This window comes from Netta rufina, assembly GCF_964035555.1.
Source record: "Netta rufina genome assembly, chromosome: 16".
Classification (NCBI taxonomy): domain Eukaryota; kingdom Metazoa; phylum Chordata; class Aves; order Anseriformes; family Anatidae; genus Netta; species Netta rufina.
Window position 1 is genome coordinate 14,571,198 of NC_140140.1, and position 25,915 is coordinate 14,597,112.

A 25,915-nucleotide genomic window follows, 5' to 3' on the forward strand; every position below is an offset into this window, starting at 1 on the left:
GGGGCATGGCTATGGTGACTGTTCTGCCACACGGAAACGTCAGGCTTGGCCTGATGGATTCACAGTGCAGGTCTGGAAACCAGGATGGTTTCCCAGAGGATGCTCACAGCAACACTGCTCGTTTGACCCACCACCACAATGTGCTGTGTTCCAACTCAGTGGGATCTGTGATTTTTTAACCTGGTTATGAAGCCATAGGAAATCAGGACATGCTGTATGGTCTGGGGCAAGAGACTACGAGGGTGTCCCTTTTCTTTTTCTCACCACTAACATCTTGCCTGCTCTCAGGGGGAGGCGAGGAAAGGTCGGAGGGAACAGGGAATGAATTAGCACGTCGTGGGCTTGAGTCTCCTCTGAGGGTGGTGAAGAACAGAAAGGTCAGAGGAAAACTGGGAACACTACCTTGATCTGAACCTCTGAAAATACAACTTTGCATTTTCAGCCAAGCATTGTAACATTACTCCAGAGACAAATTAGGCTGAAGAAATGCATGTGCAGCATGGAAGAGGGATAGGGAGGAGGTCGCTGAACAACCCATGGGGATCAGCTGCCAAAACCTCTCACATCTTCAAGGTTGTCAATATGCAAAAGGCAGGAAAGGGGAGGGAAAAAAAAAAAAAAAAAAAAGAGAGATAAAAAAAAAAAGGTAGTGAAGTGTGAGCTTTCCAAGCTCTCCTAACTCTGCTGCTAACCTGAATGTTAGTCCCGATTTGCTCTTCAGGTTCCTCAGGAGCTCCAGCTGGTTCAGAGGTGGGATGAGTCTAGAGGGAGAGAAGAAAGGTGGTTAATATTCAGGCACAGCTGATTTCAGAGCCTCCCACCTTGGAAGCTTTACCCGCTGCCCCATCCTTTCAATTAGAACCAGCTTTGTGCCACCGACTGCAACTGGGGACAGCTGGGGAAGGCTGGAGGGGGTTTGCCTGCTGCTTCCAGCAGTACCCTGCAGCGGAGAGGTGGGGAAGAGAAAGAGGGACAGCAAGAGAGAGAGAGAAACTTGTCTGCTGCACCGGGCTCTTAACCTCCCAAAGAGGCTGCCAGGGTCTCTGAGCAGCACAGCGGTGTTTTGGCAGGAGCTGTTTTACTGCCTGTGGGCAGTGGTTTGTTTGGAGGTCAGTGCTTTGGCTGTGTATCAAGTGGAGAGAGGCTCCAGTGCTGGGGGCAGATGAGAAAACTCAACCCTGCTGCTCTCAGGGCAGGGAGATGGGTGAGAGGGAGCAGCCTGGGAGGCAGTGGGGACAGGGACCTGAGGCCAGGAGCATCCCAGGAGAAAAGGCAGTGTGCTCTGGGTGAAGATTAGCTGGTTCCCTGCTGTCTGTGTCAGGTTTTGCCCCCAAAAAGAGGCATAATCATATATTATTGCCATCTGGATCTGAGATGAAGGCAGGGTTTCTTTTCTTTCTCATTAAAAAGAGACTGACAATGGAAATCCTGGTGAAAAATTAAAAAAATAAAAAATAAAAATAAAAACAAGTTACTACACTGTTTTTCTTTTCCTTATCTTGTGTTGAAAGCCACTAAATTAACTCCCTTTTCCACCTTTGCTTTCTTTGGTTCAGAAGAGGAAGCCTGACTGTGCAGAGCAGAGGGCGTGCTGCGGCCTTCAGGCCTGGGGCTCGCTCCATAAACATTTTGCATTGAAATATCCTCAGTCAGGCCCCAGGCGGGACTGATGTGAGCTGGAGGTGTTGAGGAAGGATGAAGAACACTATACGTGGTGTGGAAGAGCAGCATCGACTTCAGAGCTTGCTCAGGGACTTTGCATTTGGGGTCGAGGCCTATGGGGCCCAGCCCATGGCTTGCTGCAAGATCCTTTCTGGGCCACCAGCATGCCAATGTCAAACTGCTGAAATGCAACACATCATGACTTAGCCTAGGGGGTGTGAAGTCAGCAGAGCTGTTGCCTCTGGTTGTGCTTGGGACAGGCGAGCAGGAGGATGGGATGCAGGCTGGACGGGGTGCTGTGCAGCTGGGGTGACAGCCCAAAGGGCCACAACCCCCAGAAAAGGTCTGCTTGCATCTGCTGGAAAATAAGCCACACTGGTTTTAATGAAAGCAAGGAGGATCTACTCAAACTGCCCCAAAACTGCAGCTGAGGACTGGAAGGAAAGGGTTGCAAGCGCTTGCACTCTCCTCGCAGACTGGTCTTGGCTATGGTGCTGTAAGAAATGGGGCTGTTGCTAACCATAAAATAAAAGCAAGGATATTTATACCCACATTTTTCCAGCCATTAAGACACAGTTTTACAGTTTTCTTCTAACTGAAAAAAGCAACTGGAAAAGCCTTTTCTCTGCATGCGCAAGGCACATACTCAAAATGCAGTTGTTCAGCAGAACAGCTTCGGTGTTCACAAAATTGAGGCAATCAGAAAAATTTCCAATCCTAAGTATGGAGAAAAGAATAAAAATAGGCCTGAAAATTTTGGCTCAGCTCCCCAGTCCGGCTCTGTTCACTTCCACCCAGAGAAGAGCACATCCTGATCTGATGAATTAATGATCCTCTTCACTCAAGACGCCAGGAAGAAGCTGACCTTGGTGCACTGGCGCAGTGCAAGTGTTGGGCTGCCACCTCCATTCAAACCCACTGCAGGGTTTGCAGCTTCATTCCGAGATGAGAGAAAGTGGTACAAAAAATCATGCACAATGTGCATGAAGAGGGCACAACTATTTTTCTTCAGGGAGTCAGTTTCCTAGAGAAGTCCATGCACAGCAGAACACAGGACACCAGCCCTACTTTCTCCAGCTGGGATCACAAATGCAAGGCTTCGATGCAACTCAGAGCTCAAGACGCCTTTAGCTATATTGGAGGATTCAGGACCCCAGAAGGGTCCTTTCTTTGCACTAGCCCATAACATGAGGTCCACACTGTGCTGAAGGTGACAAGCTCTTGAGCCACCATAGATGCTTCCATGCAAAGGTGGGGACACACAAGCAAACATGGAGATTCCCTGTTTCTGCTATTTCTGGTGTAGGGTTGTGGGCATGGGAGATGCATGATGGAAAAAAAAATGCTTTACTGAAAATACAGTTATTAAAAAAGTGTGTTAATCAGCCACATACTTGACCTAAAATTTAATCTGAACTGAGCACTCAGTCTAACCTGCCATTACAAGAGCAGCTTGGAAAACTGCTACTGCATTGCATGAATTCACCAGAACCTCAAAGAAAAAACACTGCCTGTTAACTAAGGGCTCTGCAAGGCACTTTAACTGAGCCTTGCTGTAACACGCTGGACGGAGGGCACCCTGCACTGGTGTGTGTGTGCTCGGGGACAGGTGGAGCTGGTGCCATCGTGTCCTCGAAAGGCATGGAGAAAGGACCTCCGGCTGGGGCGGCTCACGTTTTCTCTCTCTCCTCCCAGTCCGTGTGTCAGTTGTTAGCAAGGGAAGCAAGTTTTGGTTAAAGGGGAGTTAGGTGAGAAGATCTGCACACCACAGGAGCACACACAGTTCATGCTACCCACCAGAGCACACATCTGCATCGCCGGCTGCTGCAGGGGACCCAGCGGTACCTATAGCTGCTTCCCGTCACCCACCCCAGAACTGCACAGAGAAACACCACACTAACTCCAGTTACAGGCTTGCCCAGCCAAAAGGAAAGTGAATTTGCTATTCCTGGTAGCACAGATAATGTTCAAGCATTTGGGGACAGTGGGGGATATCATGCCTCCGGCCAGGACATCATCAAAACCCCACAACACAAAGAGGGCAGCAGCACACAACAGTACACAGGAGCAAACACAGACACACACACAACACGCACACAGAGACAATGATGATTTTTTTGAACAGCCCCAGTATGAGCGATTAAGCAGAGGGTGACAAGGAGATGGATACTGGGATGGGGACTAAAATGAGTCTCCATGCTGTGCTGGAGTTCCTACGAGGAGCCAGTTATTACCCTCACCATGACTTTATGTCTCCAGCCTAAGCTGTTCTTCATAACTGGGAACATTTATGAAGCTTATAAAATATTTTAATATAAGAACTGGAAGGGAAGAGTTGTGGTTTTATTTTACTTTCAGCGGTAGAAAAGTGCCCAATTCTCAAAGCAGGCTGCTGTTCTGCACAATGTAGCGTGCATTCATAATCTTACACTTGCAATCACTGATGCAATTTGCTGTAAATTAAGCACACAGACAAAGTGGTAAGTGCGATTCACTAAGGCGGTAAAACTTGCATCTGTGGAAACTGGAACCAGGTTTGGAAATCGGGCACTAAATCACATCAGCCTTAATGGTGTTAATGCATCCAGTGAAGATTTAAACTGCTCTAGGAACAGAGCTTGGCCCACAGTCTTGAAGATGTGGAATTAATGGCTTGCATTTATTCCACATCTTCAAATATTGACTTTCCTACACCTTCAGATATCTACCTCATATAAAATATGCCTATAATTTGATATACCCTTTTCTGCAGAACCTGAGATAACGTTATTTGTAATAAATCTTACCCAGCCATTTACATGTCTTTTTGGTTGGACAGATCCCAAAAAGTTAAGTCTCAGAAGGAACAACTGGGACAAATAACTGCTTGGCTCCAGGTCTCAGAAGGAAAAACTAAAACATAATAACCCTGCTGAGATGGAATATCCCTTTATCAAACCTCAAACTGGATTACTGGGGGGAAATCCTGAGTGATCATTTCAGTTAGCATACCAGACCTGCATTCAGTCTCTCCCTCCTCCTCAAAAGCAGGCACGGCCACTGCTGTGATTTAATTCTGCACTACCACTGATGTGTCCCACGGTGCCACCACCAACTCTCACAAAAACAAAGGCAGCAGACGTGGTGTAACCTGGTGGGCACAGCTCCTACAGCATGAAGTGAGATACATGGTACACTGATGGATAGGGAAAAAAAGGGTTGGGGGAAGAGGAACACACTTGAGTGATGGAAGAAGGGAAATAGAAGTATGAACAGGGAAGGTTTCTTGTAAAGCATTGTTATGATTTGGAGGAGGTTGGTAAGACCATCAAGAAATCATCCTTAAAAAAAAGCAAGCTTATCAAGCACTCTCGCATTCTCCTTTCTTAAATCGACATTTTGGCAGTTTCCCAACACCTGTGTGTACCAATAGCTAAAATGTGCATGGAGGTGCATGGAGTTAGTTCGCAGGCAGCAGGATGAGGAGCCTGGTTTGCACTTTCACACATTCCTTTGAAAAAAACTGATCTTCAGAGGTTTCTGGTTTCGCTTTTTTAATTAAAAAAGGCTTTGCATGTTACAGTCCCAAACGAAGAACAAGGAGTGACATGACACACAGCTTCAGTCACATGCACTTCATACCTGGAGGCACCGTACGTTTGCGTTTGCGTGCTTTTCAAGTGTTTTCACCAAAGAAAACCAAAGGGACAAGAGAAAGAAATACAGGTCGGAGGGGAAGGGGGGGGGATGGGAGTGGAGGGGAGAAAAGAAACAGAATAAAGAAAATTAGCGTATGAACGAAGAGTATCCCCTGGTGCAGATGCACTGGGACCAGGCGTGCAGGTGAGCACTGAGCGTGGGCTGAGCTCACTCCCCACTGCAGCCCTCACGCCACTGTCACCCTTGGGCACAGGCTGCTGGCACCTTGCTCCGAAAGCAGATGGGCACCACAGGGCAGGGAAAATGTGGGGTCTCAGAGAGCTTTTGGGAAGCATCCACGGCCCTCAGTCCCATCAAGCAGGGACTCCTTGGGCCAGATGGATGGCTCCAATCTCATATTCCAGTAGGTTTTTTCCAGTGAAAACAAATCTATTAACAGAGCTGAGATCAAGGCCTTGTTCTCATGAGTGATAACAAAGACCAGATTCTTTCCTGAGCAAATCCAGTGGCTGATGTGTATCAGGTTAAAACGCGCAGGCACACCAAGCTGTGCGAGCATCATGACCCCAAAGGGAACCTGCATACACAGGAGCCGCACGCACGTTGCGGGTTTGCTTCTGCTACATTTTGAGTTGAAAGATCCAATCTGAGCTTCTCTCGGAGACCACCATATTTTCCCCAGAGGGGCGAGACCAGCTCTACCGCAGTGATCCGAGTGATGTTCTGTGGAGACGTGAACTCCTCCAGGGCACGTGCACCAATTTTGGGCTACCAAGCAGCCAGGCTTTTTCAGAGGTGCCTTGGGAAGACGAGTTCAAGTCACAGGGCTCCTTCCAGGAGGAAGAAGCAGCCCGATGTTGAGCAGAAAAGGTGCCGAGACATCGGTGCCTGCAGCTCACCTCCAGCAGCCGGGAGGGAGAGGGGAGCACCGTGTCCCCCCTACCCACATCCCAAGCACGGCGTGCACCCCAGCTGCACATCAGCAGCCATCACCTTAACGCGGCGTGGGGCTCGATGTGCACGGCTGGCAGCACACGCCAGCTGGCTTAGGGAGGAGGGTAGGAAGGGTAGATGGACAGTGTGAGAGAGATGGAAGCGGCAGCCAGAACATACAGTTACCCCCTTTTTTTTTTTTTTTATTAGAGGAAAAGCATTTCCAATTCATTTAGGTGAATGCATCCAAAATGGACTCAAAAGATATTCACTCCTTTCTTGGTTAAAAAAAAATAAAACTGCTAACAGCTGAAGGCATCGGTGCAGCTGGGGCTCACCCTCCTGGGTGTCATTCCTACTGCCTGTGCACGGACAGGAACTGGGGTTTTGGAGTGAAGCTCAAAGAGGAGAAACCTGTGCTCAAGAAGCACAGGATGCAATCTTTCTTGGGCAAAAGGGTGTCCCTGTATGTCTGGCCACGTGGTAAGTTCAGTCCTTCAGAGAGCAGTAACACCTGACAAAGTCCACCAAAGCCAACCCTGGTGCTCTGAGCTTTGCAGTGGACTTTGGGCCAGGCTCTGGTTCTCATCCTCTCCAGAAGCTGACCTCAAGCAGTGCCCCAAACAGAGTGCAAGGAGATCAGACACCGAGAGGAAGAGTTGGATGAGTGGGCTAAATGCTATTGGGAAACAATTTGGTTCCATTTCGTTGGGTGGTTGCGATAGTTTTTGTTTTTTTCTTAAAGCAAAATCTTGAAGTCAGTTCATAAATCTCTTTAGGGAAAAAACCAAACAACCGATCAGACGCACAGTGGGAATGAATCCAACGAAAACTTACTGACCACAACAATGTGACTTCCAACAGGCTTTTAAGATGGATTAACAGACTGGCCGCTGCATTTGAAATATGGGCTAATGCTTACCCTGGGAAATGTATGCACATCGTCTGCTGGAGGGCTAAAAGGCACCGCACAGATAAAACACAGAGGGATTTTGATTCACACCTGCACTGGCACAACCCGGTGCTGGACAACAGCTCCGCACCGCAAGGAGTGGGGTCCACAAGGAGCCCCAAAAAAACATGAAGCTGCAGGAATATCTAACCAACATTGCTGACTCCTGTACAAACCCAGAGAGATCTGGGCAGCCCCCAAAACACGCCACAAAGGGATGCACAGCCCTGCCCAGGCTGCAGCACGGTGTGAAGTGGAAAATGAAGGGCCATGATTTGCACTGTAGCGTCCAGGGAAACCCCCTGATGCTGATGACACTGAGAACATGCCCCTCTCCATCAGGCTCTGAATTCCCAAGCCCATGCTCTAACCTGGGTCCTTTCAGCTGATGGAGCTGCCTGGGTACAACAACAAGTTCCCCCCCTTGGAGCAAGCCGGATGGATGCTGGTAAAACACTGCAGTGCTTTATCAGCATCATCCGTCACGGCACTGCTGCCCTTCCCTACTCACATCAACACTTGGTGATGGATAAATGAAATGCAAGAAATAGGAAAACACTCACTGAATCCTGATTTGGTTTTTCTCCTCTTAGAGAGAAAAAAAAAAAAAAAGGAAAAGGAAAGGAAAGGGGGATGGAGGCCAAATGCACCTGGCCAGCCCAAAGGGACAAGAGTGTGCTGAAAGGCAGAAGGACCATTAGAGACTGGCTGGAACAGCAGGGAGAGCCCGAGTGGGCACGAGGAGCTGCACACAGGGCAAGGAGAAGTTTACCTAAGGTCCAGGGCAGCTTGGGAGTCTTCACACCTGGGCACGGCAACTGTCACAACCCAACGCAACTACCCCCGGGCGTGGAGAAATAAGGGTGAAAAGAAGAGCACGTACACACACACAGAGACGGAAAGAAAAAAAAAAATAACAGGGAAATTAAAATCGAGTCAAAAAGAAACACAAAATAAAACAAAGAAAAAAAAACTCCAAAAGAAAAAGCATATACCAGCTCTTGAAATCAATTTTTTTAAAAACTTAAATAAATAAACCAAACCGTATATCCAGATAACGAAAACTAAACATGGAGACAGCGGCGTGAGGAGGTGGGCAGTGTGAGGAGGAGGTACCTGTACATGGGGACGGTGACGGTGCGCTCGTAGTACTGCCAGGTGGAGTGCAGGTCTGTCCGGGACAGGTTGGTGGCGTAAAACCTCCAAGCCGCCTGTGGAGGAGATGGGTGGGATGGACGATGCTGGCACAGCTGGAGGTGCCCTTGGTATGATAAACATCAGCCAACTCCAGTTTTGCCCCTTGTCTGTGGGATAGGTCCAACATTTTGCCCTCTCCTTGATTTGATATGTGACAAATCTGGGGTGCTACCGTGACACAGCTGATCTTAAAAAGCTGTGGGTACTGGGCACTCACTGTCAGGAGGAGGTCGGGTACTAGACACGTGCTGCTGCACATTAGGAAGTTAAAAAAATGTGAAGAGAGGAGCAGAAGAATGTAAAGTGACTCTCATTTCAAGTCTCCGAGATAGACACCAAGGCCAGCCTTCTGTGCAGACATCTGTTATCATGAAGAAAATGCTCCCAATTGTAACTTTATATCAGTATAAATATTCTCTTTAAAAAAAAAATAAAAAATTGGTGAAAACAGACTGTCCTAGTATGTTTGTCTCACTGCACTGGGCTGGATTTCATTCCTTTTCTCCCCCAGATTGCCTACCACATATGCTATTTTCCCATGGCTGACTTCCTGGCATTTATCCCCAGACAAGACCAGCCACCAGCTGCTGTCTCACACCTTACACACACACAGCCCCATTTTTCTCCTCCCCTGCTTCTAAACATCCATTAAGACCCCAAAATGAGGAATATACAACCTGACTGTGGTCCTAACCTGAATCAGGCCCGCTGCTGGGTTCCGCCTCTTCTCGAAGTGTTTTTGCCGATGCTGCTCTTGAACCTTCAGAGCAAACCCTGAGCCTAAAATGCCCTGGGGAAAAGAATGAAAAAGTGCAGTTAGTGCAGCATTAGGTAAGCTCTAACTGAGAAGTAGCAGCCAGCTTTCCCTCCAAAGGCTTATTTTGTTCCCTTTTTTGCTTCAAATGCATGGGGGAAGGAAGGGGCAGCCCTAATCTGAAGCATCGCTAAAAGGGAACTTTTCTGGTGCTGGCTGAAATGGCTGCTTTTACCAAAGCACTTCCAGCCAGCTGATAGAATATGAAACAGCCACACCATGCTGGCAAATTATCCTCATAGGGGAAAATCAGATCCATGCAACCCACTGAAACACACTGCGAAAGGGACAGGGGTAATTTGTTGAAATGGCACAGCAACCCCTAGGAACAGCAGCAGAAATACAGTTTCACTTCAGTAAACATTTTCCATCTCATTTGTGCAGAACCACATCCAGATTTTCCATCTCATTTGCTCGTAGGCACGGTGCCTGCGCTGTGGTTTTTCAGATGGGGTTTCCCCACTTCTCCTTCTCTGTTTGACTCAAAAACAACAGCTGGGAGGTTTTGGGGGTACATTAACCCATGGGATGGAGCAGTTGGGTTGCCAGCAGCTCCAAGGGAAGAGCAGCCTCTACTCACGGCCGGGAGGGCAAAGAAGGAGACGCCGATGAGGGTGAAGGTCGCCGCCAGCAGCCGCCCGTTCCAGGTCTGGGGGTACTTGTCCCCATAGCCGATGGTGGTGAGGGTGATCTGGGGAAGGAGAGCACCCCTCAAGTCACACAGATCTTTATTGAACATAAAGCAATGCCACCAAAATTCCCCGATAAAAGAGCTGATGGTGAGGGCTGGGGTCCCTGTGCACCCTGAGCAGACAAACGTGGGGTGCAGCAGAGCCAGCTCGCCTCCAGCACGTCTCGGCAGACAGCAGCAGGGATATTTGCATGCATAAAGAGCTGGTGCTGTTTATTCCTCTTCTTCCCAGCAGTGTTTATTAGCCAGCCTACCCTTCCAATTTAAAAACAGCACATTAGCCAACAGGATGAAGTATGGCTGCTTCCTACAACCTAATTTAGGGATATTTTCCCTCTCCTTGGTATTATTGTAATGCACCAAGAGATGCTGGCAAGCTGGTGTGTGTGTGTTTTGGGGAAGGAGCTGAGAGACGAGATGGAGACAAAGAATCCCCTGAGATTCAAACTGCAGGAAAAGGTGATTTTTCTGCTTCTCAAATGGAAAATTCCAGGCATCCCCTTATGCTGCAGAAAGGATTTGGAGAACCTGAGACCTGCAGGACAAGGCAGGGAGGGATGGCCTGATGAGGGACCATCTTTTTGGAGATTTCTGCCTGAAGGACCCCGAGGGTCCCCATCCCATAGACAGAGCTGTCCCCAGGGATGGCAGAGCCCCTGCACCTCGATAATGTACCATTGCAAACCTCGTGCGTTTAACTTGGAGCAAAATCACTTGCAAACAAATGGAAGTACGATCCCAAAGCACTGTTTAATGGGACCCACTAAAAGCCCTATCAATTAGATGCCATTTTGACAAAGCGTTTAGTAAAATGCATCTATGTGGCTATTCCGCACTGAAACACCGAGTTGAAGCAATGTTCTCTCCTTAATCGCTGCAAAGTTGGGGTTTAAATTTTTATAGTTTACGGAAACAACTACGAGGATTTGGAACCACCAAGGTGAGACCAGGAGACAACCTCTGAATGTGAAATTTGACTTTTTTTGTCCTTCTCTTAGCATCTGTCTATACTGGACCTGTGAGTTGGACAATGACAAAACCTGTTCATTTTAATGAAGCTGAAATTTCACCCTAAGATGGTCAGGATCGACACAGTTTGGTGCACTTCCACGTCCTAAAATAAGGAATGAAGGGGGTACTCCCCTCCAAGAGGCTCTCCCAGCCTGGGAAGCAGGAGGGAGAGATCTGCACGTGGCTTTCCCCAGGCTGAGCTCTGATCCGGGCTGTCAATTTTCCCTCATTGTTTATTTTCTAGTTATGTCAAATTGGGCTTTGTGTTTATTTTCTGTCACAACCAAGGGGCTTGAAAAGCAATTTACTGCCTTAACAGTGTTTCTTCCCCTTTGTCGAAAGAGAGGAGCTGCTTGATCAGCCGATTCCTCCCCAAGCCTGTTACTGGCATTTGATCAGATCTGGGATTTTCATTACATGCTTTGTAATCAAGGCCAAACCAGCACTGCAGTGTCGGAGCAGAGGAACAATAATGCAAGAAGATTAGAACGTCATTAATTCTCTCTTTGTTAATGGGGTAATCCAATAATTCCCACGCGTACACAGAGCAAACTAAAAGTATTGCCCTTTCCTCTTTTGTCAGCAAAGATTTGCAAAGGGAGCGTTTTCGGCACTCGAGCCTTTCTGGTACTTAGGCCGCATTAATTTCATAAAATATAGCCCGGCGCATTTACCAGCACGCTGCCCGAGCACAATTATAAATAATGAAAAGGCGGCGATATGATATTTCTCAAAATGATGATTGAAGCCCCCGGTAGTGTGGGGTCTTTATTAGATCTGCCTCTATTGTCGTGCTGGAGTTGAGGCCTGTGGCTGAGAAGCGCATGAGTTGCCTCCTGCCTTGCTGCTAATTCAAGAAACGCGATCCCATAGCATTTTCTACCAGCTTTATTTAAGGAATTTAGCTAAATGCAGTAGCCTGAAGCCTTTTAATAAAAATGTTAACTAAGCAGCCTGTAAGTCGATTCCTCACGTAAGTGATAGAAGATGGAGGGTTAATGGACATTTTATTTTAATAACCAGCAACTGCTCTATGAAAATTACTTACCAGACCCCACCAGAGTGCATCTGCGTATGTATCAAAGTGCTCATTTTCTCCTTTCTCGGCCAAGTATACCAGGAAAGAGGCCAGAATGAGGCACAGGAAGCCAATATACCAGGCAGTAATCAGCTCCTGCAAGATCATTAAGGGACAGAATAGAATAATTGCAATCCTGGTGTGCATCTCCGAAAGCCGAGTTACTTGCTTGCGGTTGGCCTCAGAGCTGAACTTTCTCTGCATTTGTGTGTGTTTAGGCTTTGGCTGGAGATCTGAAGCGCCAATTTTTAATGTAGTGCAGAACGGAGAGGTCTGAGATGGGACCACGTGCTGGTGGTGGCCCCGCAGCGCACACGGGGTGACCCCCACCCTGAAGGCCTCGTCATCTAAACACACCCAGCAAAAGGAGAGGGAAAGGGCACATTCGTTGCTCCAATATTTAAATATTTGGAACCGAAATGAGTATACAAAAAAAATTATTTCCCCTGACCACACCGAGAAGAGGGCATAAAACTGAAATGTAAGCCCCAAATTCCTGGGGACTCTGTGTAGCACATGTACCTTCTGCTACCTGGGGAGGAGCTGCAAGGCTCTGCTCCAATAATATCTGTGTATAATATCCCCCAGTTCCAGGGAAGTTTTAATTTGTAATCCACAGGATTGGTAATTTTTGGACGAAGTTAATACAAGGCTAGACAAAAGAGACCCACAGATTCCCTGTGACTTTTACAGAATTTTGGCTAAGCTTTTTAAGAGAAAAAAAAGTGCAGAAAACAGGAGAAATGTCATAAATCTATCAGGAGAAAACAGAAAAGAATCCTCATCACCTGGGATGGGTTCTGTGGTTGGTACGTGGCCTCATGTTGGGAAGAGGAACCTGTCACTATTATAACCATGTTTGCTAGAGGCTACTGCTTGCAGGGCATACTTTCAGAAGCACATCCTCTTTGAAGTGGGCATCTGAGACTAAACATCTGCAACAACACCTGTGTTTAACGAGGCTGCTGGCTAATTGCTAACTCTACGAAATGAGATAAATGTGCAGGTGGCCACCATGGTCAAGATATTTCTTGCAAACACCTAAACGTCCCTCCCATCTCTCTCCTGATGCATCAGAGGGCTGCGTCAGAGGGCTGCATCAGACCTTGTGTCTCTGTACCCTGCTCTCCATGTCACTGTATGGTGTCCTCCCAAGCCTGGGAGATATCTGGAGTGGGGAACCAAATGGAAGCAGTGTCCCTGCTGGGAGAAATGTGAAGAGTGGCAGTGTCCTTGCTCACCTTGCTGTGTGCGTAGACCACGGAGCCCAGCAGCTTCCAGGTGCCGCCGCGCCGGTCCATGCGGATCATGCGCAGGATCTGCAGGAACCTCAAGCTCCTGAGCGCCGAGGTGGCAAAGACGTTCCCTTGGGACCCTGCCGCCAGCACGGCGATGGACGCGATCAGCACCATGATGTCTGCAGGAAAAGAGGGCATCGAAAGCTGAAGAAGTGCTGCTGAGCCACTACCAAGCGGGGTGGCACACATCTACTGCTGCTGGCAGCAGAAGTTTGTGCATTTTGATATGATTGAGTGCTAAATTGGGCTAAGTCCCTGCAAGGTACATGCCTTTTTATTTTTATATTTTTATTTTATATATTTTATATTAACGCAGCTGCCTGTTACACTGCGCTGTCCAGAGATGTGAACTCCCCCTGTCTAAATAGGGTGTGAAAATCCCTAGGTTCACCATAGTGATCCTAGGGCGTTCCCAGAAAGAGAAAGTCCAAGAAAGAGGCCAAGAAAAGAAGCCTTGCTCTACATATCCCAAACCCAAGGATCCCGAAAGCCTCCCTCTATTAATTACATCTCGTAATTCCCTTGTGAGGCAGCTCAACAGCAAAAGGGAAGGCAAAATGAGACAGGGAGAGTTGTGATGACTTAGGAATGACTTGATGTTGGGGTTGGACCCTGGACCATGGGACTCCAGCTCCTAAACTCAGCTTCTCCTGGCTAAATCCCCTCTCCACCCCACACCAACAGCTACAGGCAGCTGTCAGCGATTCCTGGGGTACCAGGGCAATGGGATGGCTCCCAGCTCTACAGAAAATAGGGCAGCCTCACGTACAATAAGAACACCGTACAAACAAGCTCTTTTAAAAACCCTTTTAGTTCAGGAAATCCCATGCAGGGCTTACCGATGACGCAGAAAGGCTTGCGGGCAAATTTTAACCTCCCCCTCCAGCCCCGGTACCGGCAGCAGCAGCCAGCCGCCCAGATCCTCACAAAGTACTCGACCCCAAACACCACGATGGTGACGATTTCCTGCGAGGAGGACAATGTCGTTAGCCTAGAATGAAGCGTGGTGAAGAGCATGCTCCAGAATTAATGACAAATCCACAGCCTGAACCCTGCAGACCCCAGGAATGGTAACACAGAGCTACCTGCACCAGGACCATTAAATGGAGAGCCCAGCCTGGAAAGATGGTCATTTTTTTTCTGCTAGGTTTTCCCTTGCCATTTCCTTGGGAGGGGAGTGAGACAAGCTGAACACCTCAAAAAGTGAAAAATAAATTTAAAAAAAAATCCTGAAATTTTATTAATTTTATTATTTAATTTTACTCCTCAGTCTCCTGATGCAGATTTCTCCTTTTCGTGTTTTTTAGCTGTGGGTCCCAATAGATGCTGGCTCGCAAGTGACAGCTTAAGTTCTTGCCTAAGTTAAAAATTCCCAACCTCATTTTTTGTGCTTTTGACTTTGTTTTAACGCACTATGGACCACTTCATTCGCAAATCCCAACTTACCAGAATGTAAAGGGCCCCTTCTGAGCTGTTCTGGTACTCATCGATAGTTGAAAAGACAGACAGCACCAGGCAGGAGAAAACTAGTAGGAAACTACAGAACACAAACATAAAAAATAATAATTACAAAAATAAAAATAAAAATAGAGGGTGAGAGAGAACGTCACTCTTCTGAGCAGGAATTTTTTGCACTTTTAGATGTTTTCCTACAGGAGCATTTACCATGCTGCTACAACGCTGTCCCTCTTTGCAAGGAGGCTTCTCGCGGGCTTTTGGGTGACAAGAGGTGGCAGTAACGAGGCCACCCAGGCCTCCCACAGCCAGGGCTGGGATCCCACTGCCTGCACCGAGCTCTGCAGATCGGTTACAGGACTTGTGCTTGGGCAGCAGGGGAGAACCGAGGTGCAAAGACAACACAAAGTCCCTCATTCTGTGAGCTAGAAGGGCTGTGTGGGAGGATGCGCTGGACTGGTCCCAGTTGCGCCAGTGCCAACCCAGTTCCCCTTCCAGCATGGGGTTGTGATAACCTCTGAGATCATTATCCCATTGTGTCAGCTCTTACTGCACCTTGCTTTCAGCAAGCACAAGACAAGCAGGGAAGAACTCCTTTTCTTTTTTCTTTTTTTTTCTTTTTTTTTTTTTTTTAAAAAAACTCTTTACTGACACAAACAGCTGGCAATCTTTCAGATTTAATTCAGCTGGGGGCTTTCCTAGCATCTCTTGCCCATAGATTACCCAAAACCAAGGATTTAACAGACGTAAACGTCAAATAAAATGCACTTAACCTCCCACTGATGTGCTGCAAGCCCAGTGCCACCACGGGCTGTCCCAGCAGCAGCCCCAGCAGTGCCACCTCCAGTCCCCACCACCATTCCCAGCTCTGTCCCTATCGAGCTGCCCATGCCACAAAAAACGAAAGGCAGCGGATGAGTGACAGGAGCTCGACCCTCTTCTGACGTTTGATGCCCAGCTCCGCAGCTCCGGAGGTGTCCTGGCATCTGCTCACGGCCAGAGAAGGCTTCCACCAGCCCACGCTGCCCACTGCTTACTCAAACAAAAAGAAGGGAAATTAATTTCCTGACGATCGATTTGCTGATACAATGAAGTAGGCCAGCGCAGGGAGGAACCAAGAGCTGCATTCTTTAAAAGCATTAAATAATTCATCTGTCTGGCTTTGTCTCGCATTCCTACAAACTGGATTTCAAATATTCATAAGGCACGGTTCAGCTGGTGGGCGCAGCTCCTTTGTGTAAAGCAAAGGAGTTTCACGCCGCCAGGTCATGCTTGTGGCTTTGCAATGGCCATTAACATCACGGTAATGAGTGAAAGCAGGGGGATTTGCAGTATTTATTCCAACCACAGGCAGGACTAAAATAGGGAGAGAAGGGACCTTCAGAGCCATCTCCGCAAGGGCTGAGCTTTGTCAGCACCGAGCCCCATTCAGCACATACCAGGTAAGGAAATTCCCCAGTTTCTCCCTGCAGATTTTCTCTGCTTCAGTCTGGTACTTGAGGACTTGAAACAACCCCCAGAGTGTAAGGAAATGTCCCCTGCAATCCCAGTCCTGATGGCCCCTAATGTCACCTGTCTCACCCAGGGAGGTTTTTGTAGACTGCTGGTACGGAGGGAGGGAGCTGCAAATGGGTCAGGCAGCCCCGCTCTTGGGCTGGCCCAGATTTTGTTGCAAAATCCTACGCTGGGGTGAGAAACAAATGAATAATCAATGAAAGAAGAAAAAGAAAAGGAAAATAAAAATACATCATGGAAAAAGATAGAAGGAAAAAGGAAAATCCTGCATATTCTGCTTGAAGAAGTAGGACACTGTGGATGTATTTTTGTGACTGAACACCACAATAAAATGCCCAGGGAGGTGCTGAAAGTGAAGTGCTGATATCAGCACTTCAGACTTGCACACCCTGGTTTGCTAAGGTGAGCCAGCAGCTCTCCCATCCCCTGCACTTTGCCTCAGGCCCGATGGAGATGTTCAGCCAGCAGGTAAGGAACAGTCCTGCCACCAAGGGATGCAGGCACTGGTTCATCACGGGGTGAGCTGCACAAGCATCCCAAAATAGCTCCGGGGTGATGCACAGCTGCTCTGCTCCACCCTGCGGTCCACACACCTCTAGGTGACTTTAAAAGAGGCCTAAGAATGAAATATTTTTGCAAGGAAACTGCATTTGTGGGGTTGGGTCTGCATGGAGCTGTGTCCACGCCAGAGGTGGGGTGCATCCTCCGAGCCCCTATGAAGGGGGAGCAGCGAGGCACAGGAAGGCTGACTGCTATAATTTCACCTTATCTGCCCAGACAGCACAGGAAAAGGGCTCCAGATAATAATAGATAGCTAGGGAAAGGGAAACAGGCCAATAAATAGCATAGAGGCTGGGATGAATCTAATTTTTAAAGCTACATATCTAATCAAAGCAAATCATGTCTGCAGCCTGACTCTGGATAATGTTAATGTGCAATAAGGAACGTTAATTATGTCCCGCCTAATGATTTCCACGTTAAAGATGCCAATTCTGCTTAGAGCTTTGGAGGAGACGATGTCCTCCTCCCGAGCGACGGGAGCAGGGCCCTGCATGGCTGGGGCTGGCTCTGAGAAAAATCTTGCTGCTAATGGTGATAAACCCAAAGTCCTCCAAAGTCTGGCTTCGCATCCAAAGGTTTGACTTAAAACACCCGTAGCAAGCTTCTTATACAGCTTATAAATCCTGGCACAAAAGCTGCATATCAGTTTCATATCCACTACGTGTCAATAGAAAAAGAAATGAGTGATCTCAAAAAAAAAAAAAAAAAAAAACACCACCACCACCACAACAACAGCCATTTAAAATGACTTGAAACAGGAAATTTTCTTCCCTCTCTCTCATAAAAGTGTATGACCAAATCCTTGTAAGGCTTTTCAGATTAACCACCTAATTTGCCTTCCAAAAGAAAGCCTCTTGGAATCTACACACTCACATCAGATTTAAAAACAATTTAAAAAATATATTTATTCCTGCAATACTTGTGTTGAGGTAGCATTTGCTGACATGCAGGGGCTTTGAGCTGCCTCTGGTGGAGCACCAGCAGAAGAAATCAGCAGCAGCTGGATGCCTGGACACGATGGGACACAAGGAAGCAGCAGTACAAGCCACCGTGTTTGCTACATGCTTCACTGCCTTCTTCTGGAAGTGGGAAAATAATTAATGATTTGGTTAATTAGAAGGAGCGAAGCTGGAAGGGAGGGAGTGTTTTACTACAGGCAGCTGAAGGCCGCACAATAGAAAATAATTTAAAACGTTTAAAATACTCTAAAATGACTTTGGGGACGTAAACGAGGCATTGATAATTGTGCTAAAATAAAACCAAAATGCTCGTGGGCAATCCGCCTGTAATCCCAGCAATCCATTTGCTGTGGTCTCTGCAAAACGCTGGCTTTCAAGCGTCTAAAACTGGTGTAAATCAGAGCCCATGAAAGGCAGCAGTGACAATAAACCAAGGTGAACAGACTGAGGACAAACAGAGTCTGTAAAACGACTTTTAAGACTCAGAAAGCCCTGTAATCAGACGTGGAGTGCGTACTGCTGAATTTGGATCTCCAGTGAACCAGAAGCAAACCCCTGACCGTGCCGTGACTTTCCAAGGGCTAACACCGATGCTGCATTGCCCCCACCCTTCACCAGGAGCATCCATCATCATTCTTCACATGAGCAATCCCGCCGTGATTTGCAGCCCAGCTATTCATTTGCAAGGCTAAAATGCCTCGCTCCAGGTTTCCACATCCCTCAATCTCGGCCAAAACCATCTCCCAAGGCGACTTCTGTCACTAGCAGAGCTGAAAATAGAAGCGGGGATCCTGCCTTTCAGTCCTGTGCCTTCAGAAGCGCTCTCCACTCCAAATACAGCTCTCCATGGGGGCTCAGCCAAGCCCAGCCAAGATCTTGCTCTCCGCAGGATGAGGCTGGCTGCTCCCTGGGCACCCACGTGGGTAGAAAACATCATTTATGGGTGACACGAAGGCTGGCATTCTTGTGGTGTATGCACTTTTAAATAAATCTTTGGCAAAAGCCTCCCTGGGACAGCGTTAATAGCTCCAGTGCCTTCTCGGCGCGCTGAGATGATGGCTGAACAGCCCTGATAACAGCACCTTGTCTGTACAAAGTCAGAAAGCATAATAGGAACAGCAGCATCCCTAAAGGGAGCCCCAGGCAGTGGGGCAGGATAACAGAACCCATCAGGCTGCAGAGAAGCAGGTCTTAGAGACCCCAGATGATGTTTTGGGAAGGAAAAGCAGAGGGGTTGCCTTCCTGATCAGCTCACACTGCTCTCCCAGTGAGCCCAGTCCCACCACTGCCACCTGCAAGCCCCAGGACATGTCCCCAGGCACCGTGAAGGGATGCAGCATCCTGTTCTCCTTGCTGCATGACAGGGGGGTGCCCCCAAGACACCTGCACATCACCACAGCTTTATCCTATGCGCAGCACGACCAACTCACAACACAATTTATCTTCCTCTGCCTTCCTTCTGCAAAGGCACCACGTTTCTCAGTTAGAAAAAGGGCAGCATTTGGGCTCACACTCCTAAAAGGGCAGGAGTTTTGTGTTTTTCTCCAACGTTCATCACATTTGAAGAGCTGCCACTCGAAAAGCTTCCCCAGCCTCTCCCTCCTGCGTGTAAGGCAAACAGCAGAAACGTCATCGTCCGCCCCGAGAGCCCAAAGCCAGGGAGAGACCCGAGCTGAACCCATGCACTGCAGGAATCTGAGCAGAAAGGGGTTTTGCATGACACATCTTGTCCCTCGTCCAGCGAAGGCTTATGCATCTCCACATCTACAAGCAAGATTGACTGTAAGAGCTTTCCTGGATGGAAGCCTCAAAGAACAAAGCCAGCTGGAGAAGGAGAGTAATGGAGATCGAGATCTGCAGGTTTGCAGCAGGAAAGGGGTTAAAATTTCAGGAATCAGCAGCCTGCTTTATAGGCTCTGATTATTTAACAGACTCAGGGCACCCCAGCTCAGAATAAAAGCCACGTTAAAAACAATCAACACGCACAATTTTCCAGCTCAAACATTCCTCTTTGTCCTCCTCTAACACAAATCACGGGGAAATGCTGGGCTGCGTCGTCTCCCCGCGCTGTGCACGCAGCCTCGGAGGAGCCAGATGTCTGGAGGAAAACCCCAAATATTCATCACGGCCATGCACCTGCCAGCAGGGCCTGTCCCTGCTGCAGCTCTGCTGGCCTGAGGCTTGCTGTGAAAACTCGGTGGGGAGAAATAAATTTGTGCAGCTCCAGGAAGGGTTTGCGGGACAGAATCCTAAAGACCACGGCACAATTACGGTGCATTAGGAGGTAAATTAACGGTATAAAGTATTGAAGATTTTAGTAATTCTGAAAACGTCCACGCAGGCATTTACTCAGAGCATGTTCATTGATTTTAATGCAAGGGAAAGTTGCTGTCTCATGCAATCCCGGTATTATTCAGATTGAAATCTGAGCACTGCCTATGTTTCGTTCCACAGGGTATTCCCCAAAAAGAGTCTCTGCTTCCTCCCTACCTCTGCGAAATTATTAGCAGTGAGTACAGGAACATGAGCCTTCCGAACGTGACCTTTATCTGTGTATGACGATTAAGTTATCTCTGCTTTTACAAAGCAAAGCCCTGCTATTCTGTACTACTTCAAGGAAAAAAAAAAAAAAAAAAAAAAAAAAGGAAATTAAAAAAGCCAAGGGCTACACTGCGTGGTTTCAGCATGCAGGCATAAAAAAAAAATCCCCTTGCTGACCTGGGCAAGTCACTTGACCTGACTTAACTGTGCTCTCAAATTGGGCTAAAAGCAAGATGTCCCTGCAAAATGTAATGCTGCATCTCATCTAAACATTCCTCGAGGGAATGGGGTATACAAAAATAGGCTCTGGTCTAATTGCAGATAGGAAGATTGTCTCAAAATGTGCAGGGCTGGTTTCTGCTGCAGACAGGAATAGTAGCCAGCTTTTCAAAGGTCTGTCCCAGAATCAGCTATTCAGCTGAGCCCGAGGTTCCCTGCCTGCGAAGGACAAGCTGTGTCTCTGAGCATCTTGAGCTTTCTTCTCCCATCTCTGACTTTGCGCTACTTTTACAGCCAGCAGAATTAAAGCTCTTCATAGTCCATTAAAAGGAAAAAGTAAAAGGACAGCAGCCAGTTTGGGAGCTCTGGATCCATGTCACTTCCCCACATCATCAGGACAGCGTGCTCCTCCATGGCAGAGGTGGCAGGATACAGCCCCTGGTGCCTTTCACATCCATAAAACAAACCCAGAGCTCCAGAGGGCTCAGGCTTACAAGGGCAGTGCTCTTTAGCCCTAAAAATTGCTGAAACAGACAGTTACGCCTTAGGGATGAAGGGAGGGAAGAGCATCACGGCAACTGCCTGTCAAGCTCCGTGAAACTTCTCTGCTATCAAACTGTTCTGGGTCCCCTGGGAGCCGCAGCCCCTCACAGCCCTTCTCCATCCATCTCCCCACTACACCAGCGAGTGGCTTCCCAGGGTTGCAGCCAGATTTCCCAAGCTTTTGCAGGGCAGCAGGCAGAAAGGCCTTAATTCCCCTCTTCCTTAACACAAAGCCTCCCATAAAATTGAACAACTCCAATATTTTGTGCACCTTCAGCCCTCCACACCCCCAGGGAAGTTGGCCAAGGCCGGAGGATCTGCGTGTGCAGCGCACTCAAGTTTGGCACGAGGGATTCCCCAAAAATCCTGTGTAGCATCAGTGTGAAAAAGAGGGATGATGAGCATCTTCCCCCATTCCCTGCAGTGCAGATGCTCACAGACCAGCACTGTTTAGGGCCACCCTTCCCAGGCCCACAGCCATGAAGGGGCTGGGCAGGAGCAGCCACGTGCCAGCAGTGGCCCCAGCACCACCCCGCCGTGCGCACCGAGCGCTCTCGCTATTTTCGTCCTAGTTCCTAAGGCAATGAGCCTCATGTGACCGCCCTGTCTGGCTGCTTTCCTCCATTCCCACCTAACATTTGGTGGTGTTGGCCAAATTTCATCGTGTTTGCCAAAGCAGAGCCTTCCTCTCCGCTGGGCAGCAGCGAGGAGGAGGATGCATGAGCTTGGCAAAGCCCCAGAGCCCGGCTCCCCCAGCTCCTCACCCAGAAAAGGAGAGGTTTTGTTCCCTCTCCTTATTTCCCGGTGCCAGTAAACACAACAATAAATAGCAAGCTGCAGGAGGCAGATGATTGTGTGGTGAAAGGTGGAAAAATCTAAAAATGATTTAAAACAGGGAGGGGAAGAGAGGACTGTGGGTTATGGTCCCTGAGGAGGAGATGCTCAGCTGGTGAAAGGCAGCAGAGACAGGAGGTTTTCCTGCGCATCCTGCTCCAGGTGATGCTCTGGTCCCTCCTTGCCAAGGTCCCCAGACCCAGCCTGATGTGGGATCCTGCCAGTTCCCACTCCAGGATGGGCTGAAAGCAAGTCCAGCACCACAGGGACTGGACCCGTGGTCATTGAAAGCTCCCAAGTCACAGGGACACATGAAAGCTGAGGAGGGATTATCTCGCTGCCATTTCAACGCGCCGGTAAATCAAAGTCGATGGAAGCCATATGCTCTGCTGGGAAGCATCCATCTCGTTGCCAAGGAAACATCTTTCCCATTTAAAATGGCAGGCAAAGGCTGGAGAAAAACCTGCTTTTAACCCGCTTTTCTCAGGCATGCTCCAAGCCCCCAGGCACCGCCTCAGAATGCTGCTCCCAGGAGAGCTGCAGCAGCTCTGGAGCAGGGCACGGGGTCTCTCCCACCCACCCAGAGGGAATCAGCCCCAGCCTGGCAGCAGCATGACCCTATTTCCAACATCCAGTTCACTCTAAAGGGAGTTCCCATCATTTATTCCCTGGGAATTTTAGGGGATTGCTTGCCTGGTTCATATCAAGCAGTGCTGCAGGTGCATGGCACATATGGTGCCTGGCCAGGCAAGGACGTGCACTGCAATGGGGCAAGGCACTGCTAAAGCAAGAGAAAAACCAACAGCAGGGCCACAGCCTGGGCTACTGCTGCCCAGATCCAGCCTCGGATAAAGCACCGGGTACCACCCAACTTCTTACAAGCAGCAACCCCCAGGCAGGACTCTGAGAAACAACCAGAAACCCGAGGAACCCATCACTGAGCTTGGGTCTGCAACTGCATCTGCACCTCCTCGGGGCTTTAAGCAGCATCCACAGTCACTGTCCGGGATAGGGGGGTAGGAAGGGGCACCCCCAGAGCGCAGAGGGCAACCCGTGGTCCAGCATCGTGGAATTCACAGCGGCAAACGCTATCCAGCCCATTTACGCTAATGCATTTTCCTGTGATGTTGGGTTAGATAGAAGATAAAGGATAACTACTGGGACAGAGAACTGGATATCCTTTTGGAAAATGGTACTTCTGCATATCTACTTCCAACCTCAGCCTCTCTGCATGTTTGTTTTTTAATAAAAAAAAAATATAACACTTGCATTTATTGTAAATCCCACAAGCAGATGAAGTCAACTCCTAAAGTAGGGAAAATGACTATTTTCTATTCTGATAAGTAGCTGTGTTGTAACAACCTTTGCGATGCAGAACAGAGACATTATTTAATAATTCAAAGCCAAGGAAGGCCTGACGGGACAAGGATACACACTGAAGTCTCCTTGTCTGGGTGGGAAACGCTTATTGCTGCTGGAAGAGGGAGAGGCTGGGGATGCTGGATGATGCCGCAGGGACCCTGTGCTGCTGAATTCCTCCACACCTCAGCTCCCAGAGGGGAAAATGGGGATAACGATTCCCCCCAGCACACAGGGACACTACTGTGTTTAAGCCCACATGCAACTCGAGACACAACCGTGGCCAGCAGTGACTAATAAATCCTCCTGGAGTGGAATAAAGCCTGGCACAAAGACACTGCACAGCACACAGCACTACCCGAGGCTTGCACGGAGCAGAGCCAACAACAGCATCACACACAGCAGCTCAAAGGCAGGAGCAGCGTCCTGCAGTGTGTGACACCAGGGCATGCCCAACACCACGCCGAGGTGCACGTTCCCCCCGTACGACATCTCTGGGCACTCACTACAACGCTACAGCCCTTTCCCAGCCCCTCACTTGGCTGCTAACCCATGAGCTGCCACCGCAGCACGACCACTCCAGCAGAGCATCCTCTGCTCCTGCCCAAGCCTGGAAGGAGTCACCTTCACTCGGTGGCTTCATAGCACGTCCGAGACGTGCTGGAGCTGCCTGGGAATTATGTCACCATAAATATCCAATGGTCCTTCCACAGTCCCCACACGCTCCTTCTTGCCTCCTTGGCTCGGCGCCCCGCGAGTGGTCTGCGCCGTGCTTTGAGGACACCAACGGCGATGAAAAGCACTGAATGGATAATAGCCAGGTAGCATTTCGAGTTACAGCACCACCAGCCTGCTGCTGAGCAGGAGCAGCAGCAGCTCTCTCCGTCCTGGTTGTGTAACCCAGCCCCGCAGGACCTTCCCGTAATTACAGGGCCTTTCCCTGCAGTCCCGCAGGGGCCGTATTCTGCGTTCGTGAGAGGGTGCTCAGAGCTGAGCTTCCTCTTTAGCACATTTTTACGGTCTTCCCTAGAAACGGCAAGAGGAAGCAGGAGGGAAAAAAAAAATAGGTTTAATTAACTTTTGTTTAATTTCTGCTGCGCTTTCAAGCAAGTGAACAATAACCGAGCCACCACCTCGCTGCCTGCCCCAGGTTTTGTTCCCCTAGGCCTCGGGGTGCTGGCAGGGCTGGGAACGTGGCACAGGCTTGGGCTCAGCTCCAGCCGCTCTTCCCGACTCCCATCACGCAGGGATGTGGCTGCGGGGAGGACGGGCATCCCCGGCCACGAGCGGGGGCTGGCAATCCATTAGCTTAATGAATTTCCCTGGGGTGTTTTTAATAGCAGCTGCTCCGGTGGGGAGAAGGGCCAAAAGAGCAAGGCCGGGTAAGAAGGCAGCTCATTTTCACCCGACCTATTCAGGCACATTTGTTACCTCACCATATAGTCACTCAAATCATTCCTCCCATACCGAGGCAGATTAAGCCACCACTGGCCTAAAACCATGTCTCAGACCTGCATTTAGTGTTTTGTGTTTTCACAGTTGTGTTTTTTCCTCCTGGGAGATCTGATTCACAGACTGAGCCCCAGCAGCTCGCCCTGGGCCACCCAGCACAACTCGAGATGCTCCCACCTCCCACGAACATTCATCGCTCAGGGCCTGGAGGGGCAGCTCAGAGGTTTCAAATTATATCAAGATTTCTATTGCAGAAGAGGAAAAAAACAGTAGGAACAAAAGGTCAGTGTGCGTATTCTCCCTACCCCTCGTTATCTGGTAATCTTAAGAGAGAAGATAAATAAGAATTGCGTTAAAAATGTGTCGGAGGGGAAAACGTGAAAAGCAAGAACAATTCAGTGCAAAATTCGATATGGCTGCACGTTGTGTCTGACAAATCAGAGAAAGAATTTCCCAACCTCCTTTTTTTTTTTTTTTTTTTTTTTTTTTTTTTTAAGGTCTCTTCCCTTCCTTACAGAAATAGCCATAAGCAAGAAACAGACCACAGCGATGTGCGCCCAGGAACCACGAGGTCACATTAACAGAGCTGCTTCAGCGCCGATACGGATTAAATGCTCTGGTCCCTCCGGCGACGGAGACAGAGCCCTCATGAAGCGCCAGCAATTTAGTTCAAGACGTGACGACATGAGGAGCTGTCCCTCTGGCTCAGGGTGATGGTTAATTGGGTGTGAAGTCAGCTTTGGATGAGCGCTGTCATTAGCCCTTCCTCCATACAGAGGCTGGCTTCTTTGCAGCTCCCTGGGGAGCTGTCTGGCAAGGGGCTTTGTACCCCAAATTCATCCATAAGGCAGCTGTCTGCGAGGCCAACCGAGCAAGCATAGGATGTGTCTGAACAGGGAGACGTTTCTCCATCCCAGGAGAAATGACACAGTGAAATTCCTCCAAGCCTGGCAGCTCCTGCTCTGTCAGTGTCTCGGAGGAGCCCGTCTGCATTTGCCCATGGCACCTCCAGTCTCTGCTGTAACACCAACCGAGAATTACAGCCACAGGGAAATGTCTCACCTCCGCTAAATAAGAAGAAAAACACACCAATCAAAAACCCAAAGGCATCAGCAAATCAACCTCAGGGGAGAAAAGGATGTACAGACCATGCCTCCCCCTGGGTTAGGAGGCACTGCAGAGCAAGAACTGCTCCAGGGCAG

At 48.8% G+C, this 25,915-nt stretch overlaps 1 protein-coding gene across 3 annotated transcripts in view; it reads right to left on the reverse strand.

Annotated features, from left to right (window-relative positions):
• Positions 1–25,915, reverse strand: part of KCNQ2 (potassium voltage-gated channel subfamily Q member 2) — a gene marked incomplete at both ends in the record, with an annotated part of 60,693 nt that overhangs the window by 25,570 nt on the left and 9,208 nt on the right. For all 3 annotated transcript variants that reach the window (XM_084296805.1, XM_084296807.1, XM_084296806.1), the window contains 9 exons: positions 693–761; positions 5,284–5,313; positions 8,303–8,397; positions 9,078–9,173; positions 9,778–9,888; positions 11,948–12,073; positions 13,219–13,394; positions 14,115–14,241; positions 14,722–14,812. In XM_084296805.1, the coding sequence (XP_084152931.1) occupies positions 693–761; positions 5,284–5,313; positions 8,303–8,397; positions 9,078–9,173; positions 9,778–9,888; positions 11,948–12,073; positions 13,219–13,394; positions 14,115–14,241; positions 14,722–14,812 (921 nt within the window). The remainder of the gene's footprint in view (positions 1–692; positions 762–5,283; positions 5,314–8,302; positions 8,398–9,077; positions 9,174–9,777; positions 9,889–11,947; positions 12,074–13,218; positions 13,395–14,114; positions 14,242–14,721; positions 14,813–25,915) is intronic.